Source organism: Chelonia mydas, chromosome 2 (genome assembly GCF_015237465.2).
Source record: "Chelonia mydas isolate rCheMyd1 chromosome 2, rCheMyd1.pri.v2, whole genome shotgun sequence".
Classification (NCBI taxonomy): domain Eukaryota; kingdom Metazoa; phylum Chordata; order Testudines; family Cheloniidae; genus Chelonia; species Chelonia mydas.
This window is the reverse complement of record NC_057850.1, coordinates 64,874,652-64,902,618: the sequence shown is the minus strand read 5'-3', so window position 1 is coordinate 64,902,618 and position 27,967 is coordinate 64,874,652. Positions and strand designations below refer to the sequence as shown.

At 41.2% G+C, this 27,967-nt stretch overlaps 1 protein-coding gene across 1 annotated transcript; it reads left to right on the top strand.

Moving 5' to 3' along the window:
• Window positions 1-25: 25 nt before the first annotated feature.
• On the top strand, window positions 26-27,582 carry UBXN2B (UBX domain protein 2B). Its single transcript, XM_037892577.2, has 9 exons — window positions 26-326; window positions 2,843-2,946; window positions 6,154-6,225; window positions 8,472-8,637; window positions 8,993-9,079; window positions 11,999-12,108; window positions 17,054-17,191; window positions 21,985-22,146; window positions 27,174-27,582. The coding sequence occupies exons 1-9, from the start codon at window positions 213-215 to the stop codon at window positions 27,334-27,336; spliced, it is 1,116 nt and encodes a 371-aa protein (XP_037748505.1). The 5' UTR covers window positions 26-212; the 3' UTR covers window positions 27,337-27,582.
• Window positions 27,583-27,967: the final 385 nt, after the last annotated feature.

The following is a 27,967-nucleotide window of genomic DNA, read 5'->3' as shown; positions in this document are numbered from 1 at the left end:
GGGGAGCAGGCACGCGCGCAATCACACGCGGTTGGGGCACGGGGCGGCTCCGGCGGAGGGGCGGGGCTAGGGCTCGGGGGCTGGTCCAGTCCCGCTCCTCCCGTTGCCATGGCAGCCTGGCTACGGAAGCGCTCTGCGGCGCTTCCCTCCAGGTCCGTAGGGCGCCGCTCGGAGCCGGGCCGCGGGGAGCGGCTCCCTCCGTGCTGCTGAAGATGGCGGACGGCGGGGAAGCCGCGGGCCAGCGGGAAGAGGCGGCGGTTGACGGGCCGCGGCGGGACAAAGGGCCCCGGGCTACTGCCCGGCCACCCACGGCCCGGGACTTACAGGTGCGGAAGGGCCGGGGCGGTACCCGGGCACGACGAACAAGAGCCCGGAGGCTGCCCCGACAGGTGCCGGTGCAGCGGCGGCTCCGGGCTGCTGGGCGGGGGAGGCGGGGCTGGGCAAGGCCAGTCTCTGCGGTGGGAGGCGCGCGGAGGGCGCTGCCCGGGGGGCTGTATCTCCCGGCGGAGCGGGGCACTGGGAGCTGAGCGCTGGCACGGGGCTGCTGCCTTCCTTTTCCATGCACACACCTGGCACCCTGCCCTTGGGCCCTCCGCCGCCGTGCTCCTCCCCACGGGCCCGTAACGTGCCACAGGGCGTGGAGTGATCCGCCGGGCGGCTTTGTGTCACACCCCTTCTCTCACGAGACCCACATTTTTCAGGACTTAATAGCCCGGCCCGATGAGGCTGCCCGCTCTTGTTTGCAGGGCCAGAATAAAGCTGCTTAATGCAAAAACCCTCTTGTTGCACCGATGAGCCTGGCTTTCAAACACCGGAGCAATGGAGAGGTGCCCCAGCCTGGAGAGAGTTTGGCTCCCATTTCTAGCTTCCTGCAAAGAAAGGATATAAAATCTTCTCAGCTGTAACCATTTCTTTTCAGCATTCATTTTCCCCACCAACTTTAAAACTATGAAAGGCTTCCAAATAAAATTCTTTAAAGCCATGTCTATGCTTGCCCATGATTGCAGCGGCATGTAGGGTATGTGTAGCCAGGGGTCCTGGTGCTGCGGGTGTGCTAGCAACCCCTGGCTTGAAGTGGTTTCCATCATATACAGGGTATACCGTTTTGTTCAATGGCTTTCAGCACCCCCACAATAAAAATAGTTCCAATGCCACTGCATGTAGCTACATGCCGCAATGAAGGGCAGGTGGTGTCCACACTCGCTGTGGCAATGAAAGTCTCCAACAGAGATCTACTGGTATGTAAAGAGCTTGGGCATGTAAAGAGCTGTGTAGGGTATATACCCTAACATTCAGGCATGTAGGGCCTTCTGCTCTATTCAACCGTGCCTCATTGTCTACACTGCTATTTTATACCCTTGCTAATTGGGCGTGCTATGTCTACTCTGCACAATACACAAGTGTGGACCTACCCTTAGCTATTACTTAACTAAAAGAAACATGAAACTCTAGGCAGTGTTACTGTTTTTGTTTACATTACACATAAGGCCAGTACTTTGCTGACCAGTCCTGACCATTTTTCCTTTCTACTTACTAATATTAGATTTGCACGTTAATTATTGTTGATAAAGCCTATGAGTCTATTGAGAATAACATTTTTAACTGAAGCATTCAGTAGTTACATTCATCTTCAGGTTTCCAAACTGTTGAAGATCGGACTTGTAGTTAAGCAGGCTTTTTGAGTAGATGGTCTTTCATGGTGTTAAATGTTTCTGAAATAAAAGTTCCCTTTTTAACTAGCACAAATCTGTAGAATGCATATTAAGTTTGAGACACTGGATGTCTTTTAAAAGTTCTATTGCAGTCTAACTACTCTGTACAATTTTCTTAATAGCCCTCAATTCTTCAACTAGTTTACTTTCCTGAATAACAAGCATCTCATGACAACACTTATTACAGTATTAAATACTGTGATTCTAAAACAGTTTGTCTTGCAGAGGGCTCTCCTTATTTGAATGTTTGTTGTTTGTAAGCCAAACCATAGTAGAATTACAGCCCTGCAGCACCATGTGGTAAAATGTTAATATCACTCCAGGGAAAAGCAGAATCAAATTTTAGAACTCTGGTTTTGAGACAAAAAATTTAATGTTTTTTTAAAATATTAAAATTTTTGTCTCAGAACCAAAGTACAACGTTGTTAAAGACAATAGAAATCAAGCTACTAAAAATGTTGTATTTGGTATCCCTTCGCGTACTGTTTTTAAAGCTGAATCTGCCAGAGAAATGACAGCATCTAGGACTATCCTTGGGAAAAGCCTTTCTAATACAGATTATTACGCTTGGGTGTAAGCCTTTAAACACTTGCTGAAGTCAGTGTTAACACATGCTAAGGTGCTTTGCTAAATTGTGATCTTAATATTAGTACATTCTGTCCTGGTTATAAACCTGTTATATAGAAACTGAAAAATATAAATCAAAAGCTATTACTGTTGTGTTCTCTAACAACCTTATTGAAAGTAATGTGGCATATTGCTTCACATGAACACAGAATATCTTTGTCTTAACCTTTTACAAGTAATGTGAGTGCTTTCTATGTATTCTGAACAGATGCTTCTGTATAAAAGTCTAGTCATTCTGTGCTAATGTAGCCTTATTACATACTTAATGAGGTAATTCAGACTTGTGTTTATTTTAATATGTAAATAAATACAAGTGTGTTTATTTCAGAGTACAAGTATCCAGACAAATATTTATGAGTATCTGAATAATGTCACTCGTGTTTCTAAATCAATAAGGAACCTAGGCTTCTAAAACAATGCATACAATGTTTATTCTCTTGTTCTTTGTATAGTTTATATCTCTAGTCTTATCGATTTTCTAAAAAGTCTGGTATTGTATGTAGTTGGCTTTGGCTGGGTTATATGAAGATGAAGTTAAAAGCAAGTTATCCCATTCTGACAGACCACCAGCTACAGTGGTCGGTAACCCAAGACTACCTGTTCAGAGGTAAGAAGTGATTTGTACATTAGGATTTGTAATTTATTTGACATCTGTAATATCTGTTTCAGTTTACTAACCCTGCTTTTGTCACAACATTCAGAAATTTGAGCTCAAAGAAGTATTATATTCCAATGCTTATTTAAAAAACTGTAACAACACAGAAGAGTAAAGTGGGCGTCCCTATAATACTATGTCCACTCTGCTTCCTTAGAAAGTGTTTGTAGCATATATTTATTTATTGAGTAGTCTTCATTTTGCAGCTGTTCCCAACCACTATATGTTTCTGTTAGATGCTGGAAAAAGACTCAAAGTTAAATGCAGAAGTAGTTATGCTGTCGCACAGATTTGGATATATGACCTGTTTTCTTTTTTAAGGGGAACAAGTGTTAGGAGCAGGAGCAATTCACAAGGAGGACTATGCATAGGTGCCTCTTTTGGGTCAGGAAACCACAGTGCTCATGTCAACATGAGGACTATGATCCGTGACCATTAAGCCCTATCCAAAATTATCCCTCGGCAGCATCTACCATAGGAGATTTGGCAAATATCCTCTAAGATTCTTCATGGGAACAAAGAACTTGGGTGGACAACCTCTTTGTGGTAGAGAAATTGAATATATTTCTCTGTTTTTCTAGCATGTTTAGGTGCATGCAGCCAACAAGAATTTGCTTTAAGTACTTAGGGTACACATAACAGAATATATGGAGACTCATTATAGCACTCTCAAATAATCTTCTAAAAAATCTTGCCAAGTTTAAATTAATCAAGTACAAAACCACTGAACAGTAAGATGTGTTTTGTTTTGTTTTTTAAAATGATCTGTATGTGGCAAGTGACTGGGACATGATGAACCAAACACAAGGCTTTTGTGGCTTTCCAAAAAGACCCCATCCACACAGATGTGTCAATGTGAATCTCATTTTTTAAAAAATGGGTGTATACCAGTGGACATCTCCATGACTGGACAACCTCCAGTCCATTTGTGCACATGGATCTCTGGAAAGATGAAATTCACCCCAGGGTCGGATACTTGGGGGACAATAATAATTGTTTCTGGTTGAGATCGCCAATCTAGGATGGTTAACCATCTATGGATATCACTATGAAAAAACTGCTTGCCAATACATACCACAAAGTTGTTATACTTACTTCCTATTCCAAGAAGGGAATAGGTTGGTACTGTATCTTGAATACTTCAGAATGGTATATGTTGGCAAACTCTGGCTCTTTATTGGCAATCATATACCATGACTTAGATGAATCATTTTTGGAAAGAAAAGATGCCCCCTTAACTACACAATGTTAAATAATTCCTAATTTGGATAGATTGTAGTCTACATCAATTGTCAACGTACCACTGAAGTCAGTGGAGCTAGGACAGTTTGCACCAGTGGTGGACCTATCCCATGGATGTGAAGCTAGTGCAGTGGTTCTGATTCCCTATTTCAAAGCATCTTTTAAATTCATTCTAAATGTTTACTGTAAACTTTTGCAATGTTGGCTTTAAGAATATTTTTGAATTCATATAATAAACAGTAAGGATTGGGGAAACTACAGCTTGTAAGCTCTTTGGGACCAGTGACTGTCTTTTTGGTCTGTGTACAGCACCTATCACAATGGGGTCTGGGTCCATGACTGGGGCACCTAGCACTTTGGTAATACAAATAAATAATAGTAATGCTGGTTGGTCCGATTGCAGGTTCAAATACAGTAACTCTTCACTTAAACTTGTCCCGGTAAACGTTGTTACGTTGCTGATCAGTTAGGGAACGTGCTCGTTTAAAGTTGCACAATGCTCCCTTATAATGTTGTTTGGCAGCCGCCTGCTTTGTCTGCCGCTTGCAGGAAGAGCAGCTCGTTGCAGCTAGCTGGTGCGGGCTTGGAACCAGGGTGGACCAGCAGCCCTCATATCAGCTCCCCGCTCCCCTAAGTTCCCTGTGCAGCAGCCGCCCAGCAGGCTACCAATTGCTGGCAGTTCAGCTGTCCTTCCACCCCTCTCCCCCCCGCCATGTGCTGCTCCTGCCCTCTGCCTTGGAACTGCTCCCGGGAGCCTCCTGATTGCTGTGCAGGGGAGGGGGGAAGAGGGGGACTAATGTCAGGGTGTCCCCCTCCCCCCTACTTCTGCCTCCCCGCTTACCCCTTCTCCATATGGGGACAGGGCTCAGGACGCTGGCCGCAGCTGCTGTCTCAACTTCCTGATCTTTGAGGCAATGTACTTAGAATGGTGTCAGTGTACTTAAAGGGGCAATGCATATCTCTCTCTCTCTCTTCCCCACACACACAGGGTGTGTGTCTCTGTCTGCCATGCTGTCTCCCCTCCCTCCATTCGTGCTGCCTTGTACAGTGTGAGGCTACATTAACAAAAATGTGTTAACCCTTGAGGGCTCAGCTGAATGCTAGTTCATCATTTAGCAGTAAGACATTCCCTGGGAAACATCCCACCCTCTTCCACCCTCTAACTTCACGACTTCAACCCAGCTTCACAATCATCATTGCTGTGTACAGTATTAAATTGTTTGTTTAAAACTTACTGTGTGTGTGTGTGTTTTTATATATATATAGTTTTTTGTTTGGTGAAAAAAATTTCCCTGGAACCTAACCCCCACAATTACATTAATTCTTATGGGAAAATTGGATTTGCTTAACATCGTTTCGCTTAAAGTCACATTTTTCAGGAACATAACTACAACGTTAGGCGAGGAGTTACTGTACTACAAAACCAGTTTTTAAATATAATTGAAGTTAAGGGCCAGATTCTGTAACCCTTATTCACACTGAATGTTACCTATTGATGTCAGTGAGGCCACTTCTGAAGTAAATTGTCATTCAGCATGCATAAGGGTATTGCTGTATGGTCCTAAATGAGCTGCCCTCCATTCTTTCCTTGCTACATGGCAAATATTTGGAACTATTTACTGTGGTCAAAAGAACATATGCTGTTACAGTGTGTCAACAATTTAGAATTATTTTATAAAATGCTTAAACAGTGAGCCTGAATGGCTGTTGGAGCCTATCAGGTCAGAACTTTTGAGAGATCTTATTTTTGCTCTCTCTCTTAGTTTTTTGTATACTTAAAAAAAAAAAAAAACCAAAAAACTGTTTTACATAGGACAGGCATAAAGTGTGAAGTGCTTGTCACCATGGATATATGATGCAGTGTATATATCAGTATTGATTTTAATCAAATGATTTTTTTAAAATATTTGTTGGCAGTCTAAAAATTGACTCCTTCAGAAGCTTGAGAAAACCAGAAAGAAGCATGAGTGATGACAAAGAAAACCAAAGGTACTGTAAAAACAGAAGCTTATTTATCTATAACAATTATGAATATATTAATTTAGATTTTATTTTTTTCATTCACACATTTTTTTCCTTTCTTCTTTCTTCATAATGGTGTTGATCTTAGTCTTTCCTCTAAGTCAGTGGTTCTCAACTCTGGTCCACCTCTTGTTCAGGGAAAGCCCCTGGCGCGCCGGGCCGGTTTGTTTTCCTGCCGCGTCTGCAGGTTTGGCCAATCATGGCTCCCACTGGCTGCGGTTCGCCGCTCCAGGCCAATGGGGGCTGTGGGAAGTGGCGCGGGCCAAGGGATGTGCTGGCCACCCTTCCTGCAGCCCCCATTGGCCTGGAGCGGCGAACCGCAGCCAGTGGGAGCCGCAATTGACTGAACCCGCGGACGCAGCAGGTAAACAAACTGGCCCAGCCCGCCAGGGGCTTTCCTTGAACAAGCGGCAGATCAGAGCTGAGAACCACTGCTCTAAGTGGTAAAATAAGGGCTGTTGTGTGACTCATTAGAGGGAAATGGCAATACAAGGTATGGAGGATAGCCTTTCCTATTTAAAATAAAATGCTTTGTCCAACATTCAACCTATAATCTGAATCTTTCTGAACTGTAGGCTTCCATTCTTAATCTCTTTGGTTTTACATGTAATATTTATTATAACCCCCGTCCCCCCTGGCAAAGTATTGCTCTTGATAATCCATAATGCCCAGGCCAAATTTAGGAAAATAAATTTTAGAATTAAATCAAATTTATATGTTACATATTTTGTAAATAATTATATATTTCTTAGATTTTATTTCTGGAACTGAAATGAATATGATGTAGAGGTATTAAAATGTGCTAGTAGCTCTTCCAAATATGCTTATTTTTTACATCCGCATTACTGTCCATTATGTTTGGTAAGCCACTTGAGCACCTTTTATTTAATAGTTTGGTTTTTGGTTCATAGTCAGATTTACACAGGTGCAAATTGAGTAATTTTCCTCTAGAATAATCTAACTCTGTCCATTACTCAAAAAATCTTTTCTAATGAATCTTTTCCCCGCTTTTCCTTGCAACTCTTCTCTGTGTTTGTGTTCTTGTTTCACAGCTTAACTTTGTTCCTTTGTTACCTTCAGTTGTGTGAATCTTTGTATTTAATATTAAAGGTAACACTTAATCCTTAAACTGCTAGCAATAAGTTATTAACTTGTTAGAGCAATCACCTACAGCTCCGCTTCATCACATCACCCTTAGTTTATAGACATCAGTGTTGAGATAGCAGAATCAGTTTTATTCTAGTAAGCAGCAGCAGATTGACTTGTTTTATCCTGAATCAACTCACCTTGCCTCCTATGCTTAAATAGTATGCCCAAAGAGAATAGGAAGCATTCAGCATTTTATTATCTGTTTAAAATCAAATCAAACAGACATTAAAGTTGCTACAGCTTGACAGTATGTCTCATCTATCTGTCTAAATTTGGATAGGATCCATCACCATGGTGTCTAAGCACATATTAGCCCCAAGCACTTCTAATCTTTTAATCTTACTATCCGGCATGTATTATCTGTAATCAGAAGTTATATACAACTACTAAATAATACACTCCTATGAAATGGATCTCCTGCAATGGCTAGAAATTAGTCTATTTTGAAAATAAACTAGATGTTTACTACTGTTTCTTTTATTCAGTGGTTTTCTCTGAAGTTACTGCACACTCTAAAGTGCCTCAGAATATAAATTAATTGTTGTTAAAAAAGAACTAATATTTGTTAGAAATGTGACCATAATTGACCAGTAAGCCTAAAATCTGACTTTGGTGCTATTTTTAGTTGTTCCCCCAAACAGTTGTATGTTAATTCTACAATGGCAGTGTTAATTGTGCATCCTTATTTTGATCAGACCAGCCATAGTCTCATGCACAGAACCTCCCAGTGGAGATTATTCTTTCCAGGAGCTGGTGGAATCCACATAAGATAAGGCATGTAAAGCCACAGCTATGTCAGGACTGTGTTCGCTATAATATATGACCATGGTTCCTAACCTTTGGGAACCTCTATACCTTTGGAGGTCCAATACTGTAACAATTCTTTGAGCAGTGCTTCTTTGTGTATTGCAAAAGCCAGAACTGGATGAATCCTTCTGTGATCGAAGTGAAGAGGTCTTGTGCCAGAATTTGGCTCCATTTGTTTACTGAGCTTTTTTATTGAAAAATGGGTGTCCATCAATTACTTCAAAAGGATTGTCACTGATGTACATTATTGTTTAAAGATTTTACTCAGGTGACTCAGAATATAGCGGACTACAGATTGTTGGGCCTTCTGATAATAAGAATCCCAGTAAAATTGTTGATGAACTTTTCAAAGAGGCGAAAGAACATGGGGCAGTTCCACTGGATGAAGCCGCAAGAGCCTCAGGTGATTTTAGTAAAGCTAAAGTAAGTATAAAAAAGATAGTTTGGTGAAAACCAAATGAATTATAGTTATTTTTGCCTAAATGGCTTATTGTCTTGTGAATTATATTACTAATGCTTGCAAATGTTCAATTTCCAATCTTAACATTTCATAGTACACTGACTGCTTTGCATGGTTATAATTTCTAACTACCTAATTTGCTAGTTAGAAAGCATATCAATTAGAACATTATGTGTTTGTGTTAACTAAAAAAGCAGGCTTGTTCACATTTTAATTTATATGCTTGCACCCCATTAAATATCTTTGTAACTTGTTTCATGTATCTATTCTAGCTGTTTAATTTTTTTTAATTAACTTTCTTTTTAAATATTTTATCAGTCATTTTCAGGTGGTGGATACAGATTGGGTGACTCATCACGGAAGCGCTCTGAATATATATATGGAGAAAATCAGAATGGGCAAGATGTACGTAAAATGTTGAATAGCAGAAAATGGGGCTACACATTCTGACCGCTGGTTAGCAATGTTTGAAGCCCAAGTTTTCAAGATAATGTTTTTATATAACAATAGTTTTGTTTATAATGAATAGCTATAGAGCCATGTAATGTATGTTTTAAGAATAATTTCTTAAAGCCAAAGGGTCTACATGGACAAAAATACATAGATTATGAAGTACATAAGCTCTGCAGGTAGAGGAAAGAGATGTTTGGCAAAGAAGTTGGCTGACTGGGTCCAGTGTTGTGAAAAGAAAGGGTTGTATTGCTGTGAGTGCTCTGTGACTCTAATCTGAGTTGCAAAGTGCTCCTTTGGAATTAAAAGCTTAATTTTGTGAGGAGTTGCCTACAATATTTAAAGGCTCTGTAAGAATTAGTTGTATTGATTCAGCCCTATTAAGCATCTCACAACGATTCATAACTTGTAATTTTGTGTGTTGTCTATATTCCCTGTGAGATAGAAAACTGAGTGTCATTGATAATAAGCTACTGGAATACTCCCTAGCTAAATAAGATCCTTCTAAAGTTGATATTGTGAAGAAAGAAAATATATATATTATATTTGACTAATTTTAAGTCCTATTTAGGGTGAAGAGAAAACAACCAGAATGGTTCTACTTTGTAGAAGAGGCTTCAATCTCTTCCTGCTTCATAGTGTTCTGTGTTGTTGTAGCTCAGTGATTTCTGTGTCAGTTTATAGTTAGAAAGAGGTGTCTTTTCCTGTCAGCCTTTCATATTATTTGCACAGTGAGAGTCAAACAGGGTTCTTTCCATATCATGCATCATCACCAATAATAAATGTTCTAACATCCAAATTGGGCCTTCAGCTACACCTGTGAAAGTGCTGGGATCAGTATGACAAATTGAATAGAATAGAAGAGTTGTTTCCTGATTGCCATTGTTTTCATCAGACTTGGATAGGTGTGACTGATAGGAGCTTAATAAACAACTTAGTTGATGCACAAGATGGAAAAAACATCAGCAGTAATTGAATCTTAGCTGAGCTTGGTCGGCAGTGCTAACAGGAGTAAAGAAGAGTCAAACTTACTTTTGCCACCAACGAGAGCAGACATGACCCTGAATATACACAGGGAATAGAATTGTGAACTAAGATGATGCCATTTTATATAGTCAGTTTTCAGAGTAAAACTACACTATAATATCATCAGTAAAACTAAATTAACACTAAAGCGTCTTTCTCTCTCTGGTGCCTTTCAGGGTCCTGTGCTAGGTCATCTCCTCTTTGTCCTTTGTGCTCAAGATAGCTCCACTTGATTTCAGCTAACACCTCTATGCAAATAATTTTACAAATCTAATTCTCTGCCTCTAATCTTCATCCCTCTGTCCACCTCTTCAAGTATGTTTGATATACTTATGTGAATGTCCTCCTGCCATTTCAAACTCATTTTCTCCAACCCTGAACTTTTCTCCTAAAATTTCTTCATTTTCTTTTCTTCTCTAACACCATTTTCCACTCCCCTACTCTCCCATATTTGCAACCTTGGTGTTATCTTTGACTTCTGCTCTTTCCCCACCATAACTAGTGCTAAGTTCTGTCACTTCTTCCTCTCTAAGGGCTTGTCTACATAGAAACTTAGTGTGAGGCAAACCAGTGTGTGAATGAACAGCACACTAGCCTGTTGCACACTAAATCCCTGTGTGGATCCTGCTACTGCATACTAACAGTTCTGTAGTGTGCTTTGACATACTGCTGTTTGTAAGAAACAGCAGTAAATCAAAGCACACTACAGAACTTTTAGTGCACAGTAGCAGGGTCCACATGGCCTGCTACTGTGCAGTAGGCTAGTGGGCTCTAGATTCACACCCTGGATTTCTGCACAAGTCCTGTGTTTGCAAGCCCTAAAAAACCAAAATTCAGCTATAGCTACTGTTAAAACCCTTGTCTATGCTTTTGTCATATTTCCTCTTCCTTCTTGCAACCACTTCCTCTGTGGTCTTTGGAATTCTCACCTCTACCTCCCTCCAAACTTTCCAAAACACCATTGCTAAAGTCATCTTTATCTGTATCTACTCTGCCCTTATAATTGTCCCCTTCAGCCCTTTTGCTGGATTCTTTTGCTGGGTATACTGAGAATACATACATACCTATCATGCTAACCAATATGTCTCATTGTTTCCTTGTACTCCCCGGTCAGTCTGTCTGTACCCGTCTGTTGTCTCTTATCTTATACTTAGATTGTAAGGTCTTGGGGGCAGGCAGGGTCTGTATTTTTGTTCTGTGTTTGTACAGTGCCTATCACAGTGGGGTCCTAGTCCATGACTTGGGGCTCCTAGGTGTTACAATAAAAATAACAATGATAAAACCAGTTATCAGAATTACTAATACTAACTCTCACTTTATTCCACAAGTGATTAGAATAGTAGTAGTAGTCTGCAAGTTTATGGGTGCTAGGTCAATTTTAAACAAAAACCGTATTCACTATTTTGAAAGCAGTTGCATCACCTGTTAAGCCTAGTACACTATTGTTGGCATATATTTTCTGTGTACCTTGTATTTTATCTATTAGCTATGTCACTGTTAAAAGTCAAGGCTTATTGTGAAGTTCAAGGGTGCCAATCTGTCTGAGGTCTCAGTACCATTGAATTTGTAATTTCAACTGTAGCAACAGTGCCAATGTTACTAGAAGTCAATATCACTATTGGGGGGGAATCCAAAAATGACAGTCCAAAATCTCTCTACAAAAACTAACACAGTATTTTTATTTCTTTTGCCTTCTGTCTTATGTTTCTGTGTTTTGCTCCAAAATGTGTGTGTTTTAGATTCAGTACTCTGTTTGCCAATATGTACAAAGCTAACAAAAAAGATCAGCAGATAATTGCTTAGAACTTTTTTCATTTAGTTTTTTATTATACTTTCTTTGCTCAATAGGTTCAAATTTTGCTTAAACTGTGGAGGAATGGTTTCAGTTTAGATGATGGAGAGTTGAGATCTTACACAGACCCAACAAATGCTCAGTTTCTTGAGTCTGTTAAAAGAGGGTAAGTTATAATGGTGGTTACTTTGCTGACTATATCAGAGCAATCGGGTGGAGAGAAGGGAAATAGTAATAAAACAGTGATGAGTATTAAAGTATATGACCTTTTTGCAGTGTAAAGCAACCGAGTACTGAAACATTAAATAATCATTGTACCAGAAACAAGATTAGGCTGATTAATGTTACTGCAGAGATACAGACAGTGTATATTGTCATAGGGACCTCTTTGCAATGGATCAAAAGGCATTTATGCCTCCTGCAATTTTATAAGGATTGATGTTGTACGCTTTCTTAATTTCCTCCTATCCTGAAAACTTTTTTTGTGATGGGAGAAGGACTGCAGTATGGGACTATTCCATAGACTGTCTATTTATTATGCTATAGCTGCACTGAGGACACCTCTGAAGCCTAGATGTTAGCTAGCATTATCTGCATATATATATATACACACACACACACACGCCCTCTGACTCAACGAGGGGCCTACACACATTGCCACTCCATGCAATGTATTTCTGCAAATATGCTCAAACAGAAACAATCTCCATAGGGGGTATGCTTTTAGTTCCTGCTGGGCAGAATACAGGTGCATATCCATGCTTTTTACAGTCAGAAGAAAATATCTGAAGTTTAATTATTAAAATATTATGTTTACCATATTTTTATGATGGTTAAACACTATTAAAGCAAATTGTACATTAGTTCAGTCTCTTAGGCCTTGTGTACATAGCACCGGCAAAATGTGCCAGAGGGTGGGATTTGTAAAATGCTCTAACTACTCCTTGGAGACCTGCTGATTCACTCTAAAAGGTGCCTAATTCTCATCGGACTATGTTAATGTGAACTAATTAGCTTTTAGATGATGCCAGCAGAGTCTACGTGGGGCAGTTAGAGTGCAGCATGTTAGAGCACTTTACAAATCACACACCCTGTGATGTGTAGTCAAATGCTAAGATTGGGTCTCTACCTTGCCTGTGCCACAAATAACGTAATACTTCAATGTGATGGCCACCTCCAGCAGTAGGCTCAGAAGTGCCAACTGTGATTCAAAATAATTCACGGTTTATTCACTGCAACAAATGCCTCCTTCTGTTTGAATATTCATATTATGCTAGGCTGAGCAAAACAGGTGTAGTTATTCCTTAACATGAATAATGTTTTAATTAGGGCTGTCAAGCGATTAATTTTTTTTTAGTTGTGCGATTTAATTGCACTGTTAAACAATAATAGAATACAATTTTTATTTAAATATTTTAGATGTTTTCTACATTTTCAAATATATTGATTTCAATTACAACACAGAATACAAAGTGTACAGAGCTCACTTTATATTTATTTTTGATTACAAGTATTTGTACTGTAAAAAAACCAAAAAGTATTTTTCAATTCACCTAATACAAGTACTGTAGTGCAATCTCTTTATCATAGAAGTTGAACCTACAAATGTAGAATTATGTACAGAAAAATTGCATTCAAAAATAAAACAATGTAAAATTTTAGAGCCTACAAGTCCACTCAGTCCTATTTCTTGTTCAGCCAATTGGAAAGACAAACAAGTTTATTTACATTTACAGGAGATAATGCTGCCCACTTCTTATTTACAGTGTCACCTGAAAATGAGAACACACGTTTGCATGGCACTTTTGTAGCTAGCATTGCAAGGTATTTACGTGCCAGGTGTGCTAAACATTCGTATCCTCCTTCATTCTTTGGCCACCATTCCAGAGGACATGCTTCCATGCTGATGATGCTTGTTTAAAAAAATAATGTGTTAATTAAATTTGTGACTGAACTCCTTGGGGGAGAACTGTATGTCTCCTGCTCTGTTTTAACCGTATTCTGCCATATATTTCTTGTTATATTAGCAGTCTCAAATGATGACCCAACGCATGTTGTTCATTTTAAGAACACTTTCACTGCAGATTTCACAAAACACAAAGAAGGTATCAATATGAGATTTCTAAAGATAGCTACAGCATTCAGCCCAAGGTTTAAGAATCTGAAGCGCCTTCGAAAATCTAAGAGGGACGAGGTGTGGAGCATGCTTTCAGAAGTCTTAAAAGAGCAACTCTCTGATGCGGAAACTACAAAATCCGAACCACCAAAAAAGAAAATCAATCTTCTGCTTGTGGCAGCTGACTCATATAATGAAAATGAACATGCATCGGTCCGCACTGCTTTGGATTCTTATCGAGCAGAGCCCATGTCTGCATGGACACATGTCCCCTGCAATGGTGGTTGAAGCATGAAGGGACATATGAATCTTTAGCACATCTGGCACATAAATATCTTGTGACGGCTACAACTGTGCCATGAAAAGGCCTATTATCACTTTCAGGTGACATTGTAAACAAGAAGTGGCCAGCATTATCTCCTGTAAATGTAAACAAACTTGTTTGTCTTAGCGATTGGCTGACCAAGAAGTAGGACTGAGTGGACTTGTAGGCTCTGAAGTGTTACATTGTTTTATTTATGAGTGCAGTTATGTAACAAAAAAAAAAATCTATATTTGTAAGTTGCACTTTCACAACAAAGAGATTGCACTACGGTACTTGGATAAGGTGAATTGAAAAACACTATTTCTTTTGTTTATCATTTTTATAGTACAAATATTTGTAATAAAAAATAATATACACTTAGAAAAACTGTAGAAAAACATCCAAAATATTTAATAAATTTCAGTTGGTATTCTGTTGTTTAACAGTGAGATTGAAACTGCCATTAATCATGATTAATTTTTTTTAGTTAATCGTGTGAGTTAACTGAGATTAATCAACAGCCCTAGTTTTAATACCTGTGAAGTGTCCACTATGTATGTGAAGAGCATGACTTGCTATCTTAGGCAATTTTGGCAAAAGTATTTTCTTAACAGTATAGAAGGTAAAGTGTTGATATAAGTTTTTAAATAGCTGAGCTCTACCGAAGAGGTGGATGCATTTTGGCGGTATATAAAATAAATAAATAATGTATGAAGACTTGCAAAGGACTGATTCTTTGAATTGGATGGCACTATGCAAAAGTAAAATATAGTATTGCTAATATTTACTCAACATGCTTAGTTTTGTTTATGTAGGGTTACAAGTTTTATTGTGAGGAGGAATATTGAAACACCACAAAAGTTATAAAATGAAATACATTTTGAACACTTGAAATTACTCCAGTGACTGCAAGTCCAGTTTTCAAAATCCATGTTATACCTCTTATTGTATATGTATATATTAGATTTCATCCCTCTTCCCTCCACCCTTTACATATTGATTGTTTGAGATTGTAAGATCTTGAGGGTAGAGGTTGTGTCTTTGTATGTATTTGTACAGCACCTCGCACAGTGGGGCGATGTTACTAATTGAGGGCCCTGGGTGCTACTGCAATATAATAATCAGTTGATTATTTTTCAAGGCCTTTTTCCTCTCCTCGATTGGAGTATGATCCCTGTTAAGGACTGTGATTGACAGGCAAAAAAAATGTATTCCATTAGAGCCGGGGTAGGGAACCTCCAGCCCACTACTTAATTTAATCCAGCTCACAGCAAGTCTCTGTGCTGTGGGCCAGAAGCCCTGAGCCTCTGCGCCCTCCCCTCCCACCCCCCATTCTCCCCGCAGCTCCCAGGCGGAGGGGCAATCAGGGAAGCTGCGCATGATGTCCCCAGCACCGGCTCCACAGTTCCCATTGGCCGGTAACCACGGCCAATGGGAGCTGCGGGCCCGGCGATGCAGGCATGGGCAGCATTCACTGTGCAGAGCTCCCTGGCTGCCCCTCCGCCTAGGGGCTGTACATGCCAGCCACTTCCGGAAGCAGTGCGGGGCCAGGGCAAACAGGTAGCCTGCCTTAGCCCCACCGTGCAGCCAAACAGAGTCGTCTCAGGTAAGCACCACCTGGCCGGAGCCCGCACCCTGAGCCCCCTACCACACCTTAACTCCCTCCCAGACCCCGCATCCCAACCCCCAGGTCTCAGCCCCCTCCCACACCCAAACTTCTTCCCAGAGCCTGCACCCCTACCTGCACCCCAACCCCCACCCCAGTTTTTGAAACCCTCCTGCACCCTAATTCCCTCTCAGACCCCCACCTGCACCCCCAATCCCCTTCCCCTGCCCTGAGCCTGCTCCTGCATCCCAAACTCCTCATCCCCAGTCCTACCCCAGAGCCTGCATTCCCAGCCGGAACCCTCACCCCATCCCACACCCCAACCCCCTGTCCCAGCCTGGAGCCCACTGCTGCACCCTGAACCCCTCATTTCTAGTTCCACCCCGGAGCCTAGGGTAAGCTCCCAGCTGGCTCCCGCCGCTGTGGGGGAAGCCCTGAGCCTCCACGCCGCCCCCCCGGCTTGTGGGGCTGTGTGTGGCCCGTGACTGATTTTTTTCTGTGGGTCAGTGGCCCCGATAGAAAAAAGGTTCCCCACGCCTGCGTTAGAGATTACTTGAGAAAACTTTAAAAATGTTTGATGAGTGAAAAATTATAATATAAATTTAAAGTTACAGCAACTATTTTTAGACATTTCTAATTCTGTTCCTCTTGATTATTTTTTAAATTCTCAACCAAAATATTAAAAATATCTAAGTATGGGCAATATTCCGTCTCACCTTTTTTTTAAACACAGAACTCCCCAGTAACTTCATCTGCTTGAACATCATTTGCAAAATGTAGCTATTACAATGAATGAGTGTACAATTTTATCAATGCACCCTAGATTTCAACTTGTGACTTAATAATGAACTACATTAATTATACATTCCATTAGTCTTTATTTTTAACTCTAGCTTCTAGAAGAAGTAGGCGCAATTGGATTCCTCTGCATTTTGATACAGATAGGGCAGTAGTTTCCACTTTTTATTAAAATATTGTTTAGGCTCTTGTAGGATCCATACTGAAATGTTTTACTGTACTGTAATTGGGAATTTCTATTGTGTACTTTAAGGAGACAGCTAAAATGGTTTATTTTTGCATTTAAGAGAGATTCCTTTGGAACTTCAACGGTTGGTGCATGGTGGTCAAGTTAACTTGGATATGGAAGACCACCAAGAACAGGAATATGTAAAGCCTAGATTGAAATTCAAAGCTTTCAGTGGAGAAGGACAAAAGCTTGGAAGGTAAAAATAAATGTAAACAAATTAATGTTCTCTTCTGTCATGTGCATGTGTAATTTGCAATTAAAGAGAAGAGTAGGACTCAGGATGACAGCAAAAGATGCATTTTATTTTTGTAATGTTTTCAAACACTGATTTTAATTGAGTTATAGGAGACTTCTGGAGAAGGTAACTCAGTGCACTTTCCACTTACGGCAGTTAATACCAGAAGTGTTCACTGATCAGTCTTGGTCAGAGAATATAGTGAATGAAAACAAATACTTTATTAATCCAAAATATCACAAGTCAAATATGTCAAAACTTAGAAGTTAGAAGACCAATTAAGGTTGCCTTTGCAATGTAATTCTGTCCCATTGTGTGCATGCCTTATTTTATAGTCTTCAAGGCTGCAGAGAGGGTTTTGGGGGTCCGGTTCAAAATCTGAAATTGATGTCCCCATCCAAATAAAAAAAAAATTACCATGGAATGAAAATTTAAGAAGAGGGGAAAGGATACAGGGGGAGGGGGGGTCAGCGAGGCCCCAGGCCTGTGTGTTTGCTGCCTTCCCCACAGGAATGGGGATGCTCTTCTCTGCATGTAGCCAGGTCTTGCCTCTCCCGGAACTCTAGCCCTGCCACTAGCGGGAACAGTATCCCTGACCTTACTCCTTCCTCTGGGCTGTCAGCGTGGCAGGTTGCCTCAAGCCTGGCATAAAGATGCCAATAACGGTGACTATGGGTTCTGGGCCTGGATGAGATCGGCAATTCGCTCCCTGCATTATTGATGGCAGGCATCAAACCTGAGCAGCATTGCAATCCCGTTCACCATGTTGCAACACCTCTTCACTCAAATTTGGCTCGGCCTCACCTCTGTCATTTTGTGGGCCCTCTCAAACAGGGGTCCTGGGGCAAACTGCCCCTTCCCCGCCCCCCCATCTCTGGGCAGCCCTGCTTAATTACATGATCACATACTGTGGGGTTTTTTTTGTATAAATTGGTCAAATTTAGGGGGTTTTTGTGGGAACAGCAGAAGCTGCACCCTTGAAATCAGGGTGATACCCCTGCCAAATTTCAAGTCCCTGTTTCAAAGAATGGAGTTGCCAAAGTTATAAGATATTTTTTAACACTGGGAAAACAATGTATTTTACCCTTATCTTTATTCTCAGATGTGGCTCAACCATTTTTGCTAAAATTTTACAAAAAATTCAGCCTGAAGTGGACACCCAGAATGGAACATTTCAGCCTGAATGCTTAACATTTGGCCAAGTTATAGGCAACTAAAAACAGGGTCTTATAATAGATAGGGTGACTATATTTCCCAAAGGGAAAACAGGACGCATGGGGCTTGCCTGAGCCCTGCAGCCCAGGGCTGGGGTTGAAGCCTAAGGCCCTCTCTCTCCCCATCTCCCATGTGGGGCTTGCCCGAGCCTTTCCCCACAAGAGCAGGGCTGACAGACCTAGCCCCGCTGCCCAGGGTTGACATAGCAAGCCTTCCACCACCACTCCACACCATCTCCACTGCACACCCATACCACCCCCGGTGTGGGGCTCACCCAAGCCTTGCCCCCAGCACAGGGTTGAAAACCCTAGCCCCACCTCCCAGGGCTAGGGCTGACAGCCCAAGGTCTGACATCGTCACACCCCTCCCCCCCACCCCCGCCACGTTCCTCTGCTTTGGCAAAACTGTGCATTTGACCCATTAGCTTTTGTGACAAATGCATACTTGCCAAAAATGTCAGGACATCCTGGACAGGGCTTAAAAAGGGGACTGTCCCACCAAACCAGGATGTATGGTCATCCTAATAATGGAACATTTTTGGGCAACATTAACGAAGGGTGGTGCTACCAGTTCTGCTTATAATCATCGGAAAAAAATGTATGCAGGATGTTAAGATTATTCTATTCAGATTTAAACTTGCTGCTTTATTACTGTTTCTAGAGAATCATGAAGTGGAATTTGACATTCATAGTGGAATGTCATTCCAATCTGCCAGATCAGTTTACCTAGACACTTGATAAATGAATATATACAAAGACCTGTCCTTCCTTTATTAAGGAAATGTAGCTGATTAAAAGTAATGGATTGATTGCCAACCAGATTGAAGCCCTTATTTTACTGTTTGAATGGGTATAATGCCGAGAGCTGTAGTATAGGATTCCTCATGCAACCTTGCCAATATGCCTCAACCCTGATCTGGAAGGACCACTCTTTATACGTAGTCCTTCACACTTACGTCTTGATCGTTGTTAATTCCTTGCTGTCTCACGTGAGACTGCCAAAAACTTTGCCTACTTTGTTGGAGATTTTAAAGAAGACACCAGTTCAACAGGAATTTGACTGAGACCACTAATTCATTCAACCTTATAGCTGTCAGTACTTGGTCTGTATTTAATCCAATGACGTTCAGTATAAATAGCAAACTGTATATTCCATTACTAATTCCCTGAACCATCCAACCCCCATCCTTCTCTGTCATTTTCTGCTTTTAGCCATAAACATTTTCATAGTCTGATACTTGACCAAGTTCCTGATGGGATTTCTGTATGGCAGCAATTAAAGTATCTATTGGCTGAAATGCCAGTGGCAGAAATATTGTGATATAATATATGAACTGGTGACACCTTTTGAATATAAGACTCCCAGCTACACAATTGACAGGTCCAGTATCCTTAAACAGAAGAGATATTAATTTGAGAATCCCGCTTGATTTATTTTACACAAAATGAATATGAACAATAAATTGCATGATGTTAAAACCTGAATTCCAATGAAATCCTGGTGAGAGCTTCAAAGGCTGCCACAAAAAGCTGAAGTACATAGATAATAGTCATTGAAACATAAGCAATAATGTTAAAGAGTGTGACATCTGCCTTTGAATTGCTTAATCTGGTATCTGGGGGCAAGAATATGTGGATGATAAAATTCTAAACAGTTACATAATAGTGCAACTGCAAAATATGTTCTAGTGACTGAGCATCTGAGATGTGACAGTCAGCTTGCATCCCTAATCAGACTTGAGATATTATACCTTTTTAGACAAGGCTTTAAAAAACTATTCAAAGTAACTCAGCAAGAAGAAGCAGCAAAAAATATACATGTAACATACTGTCCTCAAGCTTTTATGTAACACAGAATTATAGGCTCGAGAGCAATCTTATAGACTAACTCAATAATGCCTAGCAGTTGAATAGTAAACACCTCAACTGCTTGATGCTCACCACGTTATATAATGTGTATTAATTTTGTCAGCAAGGCAGTTCTGATACCGTTTTGGAAACAGCTTACAATATACACTCGTTCATAAGCCAAATATTTTTGGTAAAAAAGGACGCATCAAAGAGCAGGGGTCGGCTTATAAACGGGTCTACACCAAAATTTGATGATTTTAAACTCTATGAAATCATTGAATTGACTATCTAATACATTGTCGTTTTGTTTACCTGGAGAGCCTGCGAGCATGGCGCCCCTCAGTTCCCTGTGGCCGCGGTTCGCCATTCCCAGACGATGGGAGGTGCGGGAAGTGGCGTGCAGTTGACTGTAATTTTGAAAGCGATTGTAATTTTGAAAGTGAAGACATATTTGTTCAGTTATTGTTCAGTCAGGGTAAGCTGCTGATGGGTCAGGACCTTTTGTTCATTTGGGGCGTCTGCAGGCACAGAGCCCCTCAGCTCCCAGTGGCCGTGGTTTCCTGTTCCCAGCCAATGGGAGCTGCAGGAAGTGGCATCACTTCCCACAGCTCCCATTGGCTGGGAACGGCAAATCACGGCCACTGGGAGTGAGGGGCTCCATGCCTGTGAATGCTCCAAGTAAACAAAACATCCCGACCCGCCAGCCGCTTACCCTGATGGGCCGGGAGCCAAAGTTTGCCAGCCCCTGAAATATAGGGTCGGCTTATGAAAGGGTCATACAGTTTTTACTATTTTTACATATCCATTTGGCGGGGGGTCGGCTTATAAACAAGTATATATGGTAATTAATTTTTAACTATGTTAAAATAATTATATAACATATCTAAGATCACATAAGCAGATTTGTTTGATTACAACAGGCAATAGCTACATGTTGTTATTGCTTCAAAACTCCTCTTCAGATTCTCCCTGTCCAAGTCTTCCTTTTTTGCACTTAACTGACATATTCAAATGAATTTGCTGAAAAACCTTTCATTTGCAGGTAAGGTAAGTTGGTTCCATTAATTGCATGGGTTTTTGATTTGGAGCTTTCAGTGTAAGCCAGTGGTGGGCAACCTGCGGCCCGCAGGTTGTTTTATAATCATCTGTCCATATATATAAAATTATGCAACTGTATTAGCCTTTCCTCTTTCGTAGTTATGTGCGTTAAATTAGGGATGTAAAATGTTTACTGGTTAACCTGTAAGCATTAGTCTTACTGGTTAACCTGCCTTAACTGTTAACCCCCACACCAGCCCACCTGCTGGCCCCAGCCGCAAGGGCAGGAGCAGCCCTTTTTCTGGTCCTTTAATCGGTTAACCATTTAAGTGAAAAAATTTTAATCGTTTAAACGGTTAACTTTTTAAACAATATTTATATCCCTGTGTGAAATAGTTCTGTATATAAAAAATATGTACAAGAAACCTCATGTATGGAGAAAATGTTCTTGTGTAACTAAGTGCATGTTTATAAAATCTTATCCATGTATTAATGCAGACAGCTTTGACACTCTTTTCAATACCCAGGTCAATTAGTATACAGTGCATGATACTGGTTTCAGATAGAAAAGAAAGATAAGAAATGTTCTAAAATACATCTTTTCAGTTGTGGTTTAATTCTTTCAGTAACACCTATACTTCAATCCTTTAGCCTCACACCTGAAATTGTCAGTACACCTTCTTCCCCAGAAGAAGAGGAAAAATCCATTCTTAATGCAACTGTTCTGATTGATGACTCCATTGCAACAACTAAAATTCAGATTAGGCTAGCGGATGGAAGCCGTTTGATACAAAGGTTCAATCAAACACACAGGTAAACTAATGCCACAGAGATACAAGTAACCACACTTCTTTCAGTAAGATAGAAAAAGAACTAAAATAGCAGCTGGCATATAAAAAGGCAAGAATGATGGTAACAAAGGTAAAGTGTGTAAGCAATTTATTAATTATGAATGTTTGCGGTAGAGGAACGCTAGATGTAGAATTACACTTTTGGAGGTGATCAGATTCAGGCATTTGGTAACTGTTAAATTCATATAACTTTCATCGTCCATACTCATATCATTCTGGCTGTTAGTTTGGATATAGCCTTGAGAATTACTTCTGTTTGGCTGCTTGATGTGTTATGCAATTACTTATCCATTCTAAGAGTGCATTCTAAGAGTGCAGAATTTGGCAAAGTTATACTGTTGTCACATTTCCTGCTCTACATGTATGTGAGAACTGTGGTGGGCAGAGTGAGACAGTTTCGGCTGTGGTGCAATCAGTGAGCGGAGGGACTTGCAATGCTAGGTCTCTTTATTTTAGCAGACATGAATAATACAACCTTTCTTCTTTCCCAGTATTTGGTTGAGAGCAAGGGTGGCTGAGGCTTAGTCCAATTAAAATAAAGGTGATGCTGATAGATTGGGAATAGAACTGTGCAGGAAACAAATTTCCTGTCCTGTTAAAATTTGTGAGATTTCAAAAACACTCCCATTCTGCATATGGACAAAACAGTGATATTTTATGTAGTTGCAAAGAGCCGGAGAGAGACGCACTCCAGAACAGTCAATGCATGGTGCATATGGCACGCACCTGGGATGTGGGACGCTACGTTCAGGTCCCTGGTCTGAATCAGTCAGAGCAAGACTCATACCTAGATCTCCCACGTCCAGCTGATTGCCCTAACCAATGGGCTATTCTGGTGGTGGTGGAGGAAGGTGTCTCTCTCATTTAGACCAGAAATTCCATCCTCAACCCAGGAAACCTTTCCTGACAAAAGTTTTGTTTAAACTGGCATGTTCCTGTAAAAAGTTTTGGCAAATCAGTATTTTGTGGCAAACCACTGCATTGAATGTTCCTGACCAGCTCAAGCGGGGAAACTGATACAAGGTGTGACCCAGGATATTGCTTTTCCCCACTATTGAGGGAGTATTTCCAGTCTTGAAGGAGCTTTGCCATCCAGGAGGGGAAGGGGGATTCTGGATCCCAACCTGCTCCTAGGTTCCCAGATAGCATCAATAGCCAGAAGCACTTGTTTCCATGTATTTTGTTAGGCAATAGTGACCCTTTTCTCACATAGTTGTCGTAGTTATCCAAGCACTGATAATGTCAATATAGAATACACTTCACAGCCCAGTGTACGGTAGACGATCAGTAAGGAACTACAGCTACTGCAGGATGCTGCTGTCTGCTTGCTTAATTATTGGTTAAAGAGGACATTTTACACTAACTCTTCAAAGATTGCACAGGCTTATTATTTTCTTCTGGGACAATTTTGCAGCATTAAATTTGTTCTCGAGCCCTATATAATTTGCATCTTGGCTGTCTTAAGATGACTTCTTGTTCTGTGTGTTGACACTACTTATGATGTCATCTGAAGTACTTTTGCTGACAGTTTTTAGATTGTGGGTGGTAGATAGAGTATTCAGCAGAAAACTTTTTGGTTTTGGAACACATTCCTGTCCCCAACCACCATTTTTCTGTCAGAGCTAGTCTGCTGACTTTCAGGGTACATCAAGGGTGTAGACATGGGTGGGCCTGTGTGGATCGTAGCTCACTCAGGCCCACCAGAATCAGAGTCTGTGTGAATGCCAAGTTTAAGTGAATTTATTAATGGGCTTTATTTTGGAACCATGCAATGTGAAGGTGGGAGCTCAGGTATTAGACATTGCCCTTCCATCAGAATTTGGGGCCCACCCAAATTTCAATACCTAGCTACACCACGGGGTAGAGTGTAATGCTTCTCTTTTTTCATTCAGATTTGGCCATGTCTGGGACGTAGGGACAGCACTGATCACTCAGAATTGAAGCTGATTAAGGAACTGGCGTTATTTAGCTTGGCTTTGTCATTACATGTTGGGTATTGGATTTTACACATGTACTCAAACTGCTGAAGGAGTAAATTATGTTGAAAAATAAAAGGAGTTTATCTAGTGAACTCCTATGCCACAACCTTCATTCTTCAAGATGTGTCCCCTATGGGTGCTCCACTTCAGGTGCTCATGTGCCTTTCGAGCCCTTGATTGGAGATTTTCAGCTAGCAGTGTCCGTTCAGCTCTCGCATGCGTCCTGTGCCTCCTTGTGCCGGACACCAAGGTTATATATGGGTGCACAGGCAAACTGCCCTTAGCTTTTTCTCAACCACTTCAGCCTGAGATGGAGCCTTAGTGTATCTACATTGGCCATTCTGTTTTTCCTTAGCGTTAAGATACTTAGTTTAGCAGTTGGTAGTATAGTTAGTATGGTATATAGTTACAGCAAACACAACCAGCATTGAGGAAATGTTATTGAGAGCACAACTTAGGTGGACTGGACATGTCATCAGAATGGAAGACCACCACCTCCCAAAACAGATCCTGTATGGGGAGCTGAGGCAGGGCAAAACAAAGAAGTGTCATCTGTATGAGCGCTTCAAAGATCATTTGAAATGCGGTCTGTTGTGGGCTGGAATCAATCTCAAAGAACTTGAGCAAACCGCTCAGAACAGGACTCACTGGTAGTCTCTGACAAGATTAGCATGCCATGGGTTTGAGCGGGATTGACCAAATTGTTTCCAGGCTGCATATGAAAGATGCCGTAGAGCTGCATCGTCAAATATCATGGATACGGACTTCCTGCGCCCTCAGTGCAGCCGACTCTGCATCAGGGTTTGGACTTCAGAGTCATATGCATGGCCATAGATGAGAATTGTAACAATATTGTCATCATCATCAGTGATGGACGACTACTATGGAGAGACTACTAGTAGTAGTAGTAGTTATAGTTAGTTTTTATAGATAGTGAGGGGGGATTGCTTTATTCTCCTTACCCTTTTTTCCTTTGGGAGACTCATTTTTCCTGGCAGGACATGCCTGGCTCACCAGGTTTCAAATGCTGACTCTCCTAATGAGGCTATTCTTGTAAACAATGGCCACTCTAAGTGTGTTCATTGCTTGGGGGAGTCCCATATCTCTCAGAAGTGCAACTTTTGCTTGATCTTCAAGTGTAGGCCAAGGAAGAACAGGGAGACCAAGCTAAGACTGTTCATGACGGAACACTCCCTGCCGCCAGAGCCAGGTCAGGAGAAACCTCCCACCTCCAGAATGCCTGTCCTCAGACAGACCCAGAGCATGCCGGGGCAAGCTTCCCCCAAGGAATGGAAGATTTTTGGAGGCTTCTGGGAAGGCTCCCAAAAAGAGAAGTGCAGACTCTCAATCCAAGGAGCCAGCGCCAGAAAAGACCAAGTCTCCCCACCAAGTCTACGGTCTCCGAGGGTACTGTTGAGGCCAAAGACTCTTCTATGGGGACTGGTGGGGCTGTGAAGCACTGGAGCTCCAAGGAAAGAAGACACTGCTCTGGCAGGATGCCAGTATCCTTTACCCACAAGGAGAGCAGTCATGGGGCACTGTCGAGTTCAGCCCAGCAGCCAGTACCAATGCATCCGACCCAGCCAGCAGTGCCATTACTCCCCTTTACCAATGGCTGGGCTCTGATTCAGTTTGTCCAGCCATCAGTGCCAGCGCATTTGGCATGACCCCCTTCTTCACCTGGAGTGTAATCATCATCAGTACCGTTGGCTTTGGTGACCATGGCCTGGGCTACTGCTTCAGTACTGGATCCCTTCTCAGTATCACAGGCATTCCAGCACTCTAAGGACCTTATGTTATCTGATGGACCAGAGTCCCTGCTTCTTATGGGTACTAAGTGCCTCTCGGTACTGAGACACCAGTCTCTGGGCTACTGTCCTCTGGCACCATAGGGGAGGGATAGCTCAGTGGTTTGAGCATTAGCCTGCTAAACCCAGGGTTGTGAGTTCAATCCTTGAGGGCCATTTAGGGATCTGGGGCAAAAATTGGGGAATGGTCCTGCTTTGAGCAGGGGGTTGGACTAGATGATCTCCTGAGGTCCCTTCCAACCCTGATATTCTATGATTCTATGATTCTATGAATCTCCACCATTTTCAGTGGTGCCCCCCCGACCCCATGTGATGACATAAAAAAGAAAGAGGGATACTTTCAATCAGTCTTCTCTGTCTTGGTCAGGGGTTCACCAACCTGCCCCTTCAGGAATTCCTTTTTGGCTAATCCCAGGGAAGATTGTATTGGTCATCAACAGTGGTGGAACCAACCCTGTATTCCAGCTTCATTTCCTTATCCATGTGGTCAGATCTGATACATCAATAGGTTCTACAGTATCCTCTTCAGTTCTGGACTCTGTTTTGAAGCTCCCTCCTCCTTCTGGGGATACTGTCCAGAAATCACCTGAAGTGGAGCACCAATAGGGACACTACTCGAAGAAGAAGAGGAGGTTACTCAACTTGTGCAGTAACTACAGTCTTCAAGATGTGTGTCCCCTTGGATGCTCCAGTATCCGCCCTCCTTCCCCTCTGCTTCACACTGTTCCTTGGGGGACATTTGGGTAGAGAAGGACCTGAGGCCAGTTTGCCTGCACACCCCTGTATAGCCTTGGTGTCTGGCACAAGGAGGCACAGGCGAATACACAGGCTAAACAGACACTGATAGCTGAAAATCTCCGATCAATGACTCAAGAGGCACCTGCACACCTGAAGTGGAGCACTTATAGAGGGAAACAGCTCAAGATTTTACAAGATGAGTAACTTTCTATTATATAAGACAAACCATACATCTACTCTTCTTTTCAGTCCTTGTATTCAGAAAGCAAGAATCCCTAGATTATCATCCTAATCTGGCGAATATAATCAAAATATAGGTATACAATCAAAAGTGCATTTGTAAATAGTGCATGCTGTATTTGCAGTATTCAAATTTTTGCCTTTATTGGTATTGGCAGCTGATTCCTGTATAAATTAAATCATTAGTAATTTTCAGTGTTTATATCATATATTTATTTCAACAGGATTATGGATGTTCGAGACTTTATTATCCAGTCCCGTCCTGCATTTGCAGCATCTGACTTTGTTCTTGTGACTACATTTCCAAATAAAGAACTAACAGATGAAAGTCTGACACTACAAGAAGCAGATATACTTAACACTGTGATTCTTCAACAACTAAAGTAACCTTCCACCTGTCAGTCCAATATAGCTTTTGCGGATAGGTAATGTGCCAAACTGTCATACAAGGATGCTTCCAGTGGTGCAGAGGGAGGGAATCAAATCAACATCTTTTTTCACTTGCACAGATCAGTTTTGTTTTTATTTCTGTTCTGTCTTCCAACGATAGCATATTTGAATCAGATTTTAGAGTGATTTCTCACCAAATGTTTTTACAGTTTTAAAACTAAGCTTGTATAAATGGGTATGTTCCAAAACTCAGCAAGAACTAATAAGCTACTTGAGAAACACAGATATCACTTTATTATTCAGATATTTTTAGGGGAGAAAAGGAGTTTTTTCATGGAGTCAGTGTCTTTTTACACACTTGGTAAGTCTTGCACTAAGGAAATGTTTTATGCTGCATTGACAAACAGCCTTTTGAAAACTTAAACCCAGTAGGTTGAGATATGTTTACCTCCCTTAGCACATAGATTTTCAAGTATTCTCTTTGTAAGATGACATGTTTACATGCCCTAATATGATTTTAAAATATTCTGTTTGTAGTGTTGGTGCAGTATAATTACATAAAATAACCTATAAATATTTTTCCTGTAAATTATCCTATAACCGTCACTATGAATGGATTAGTAACAAA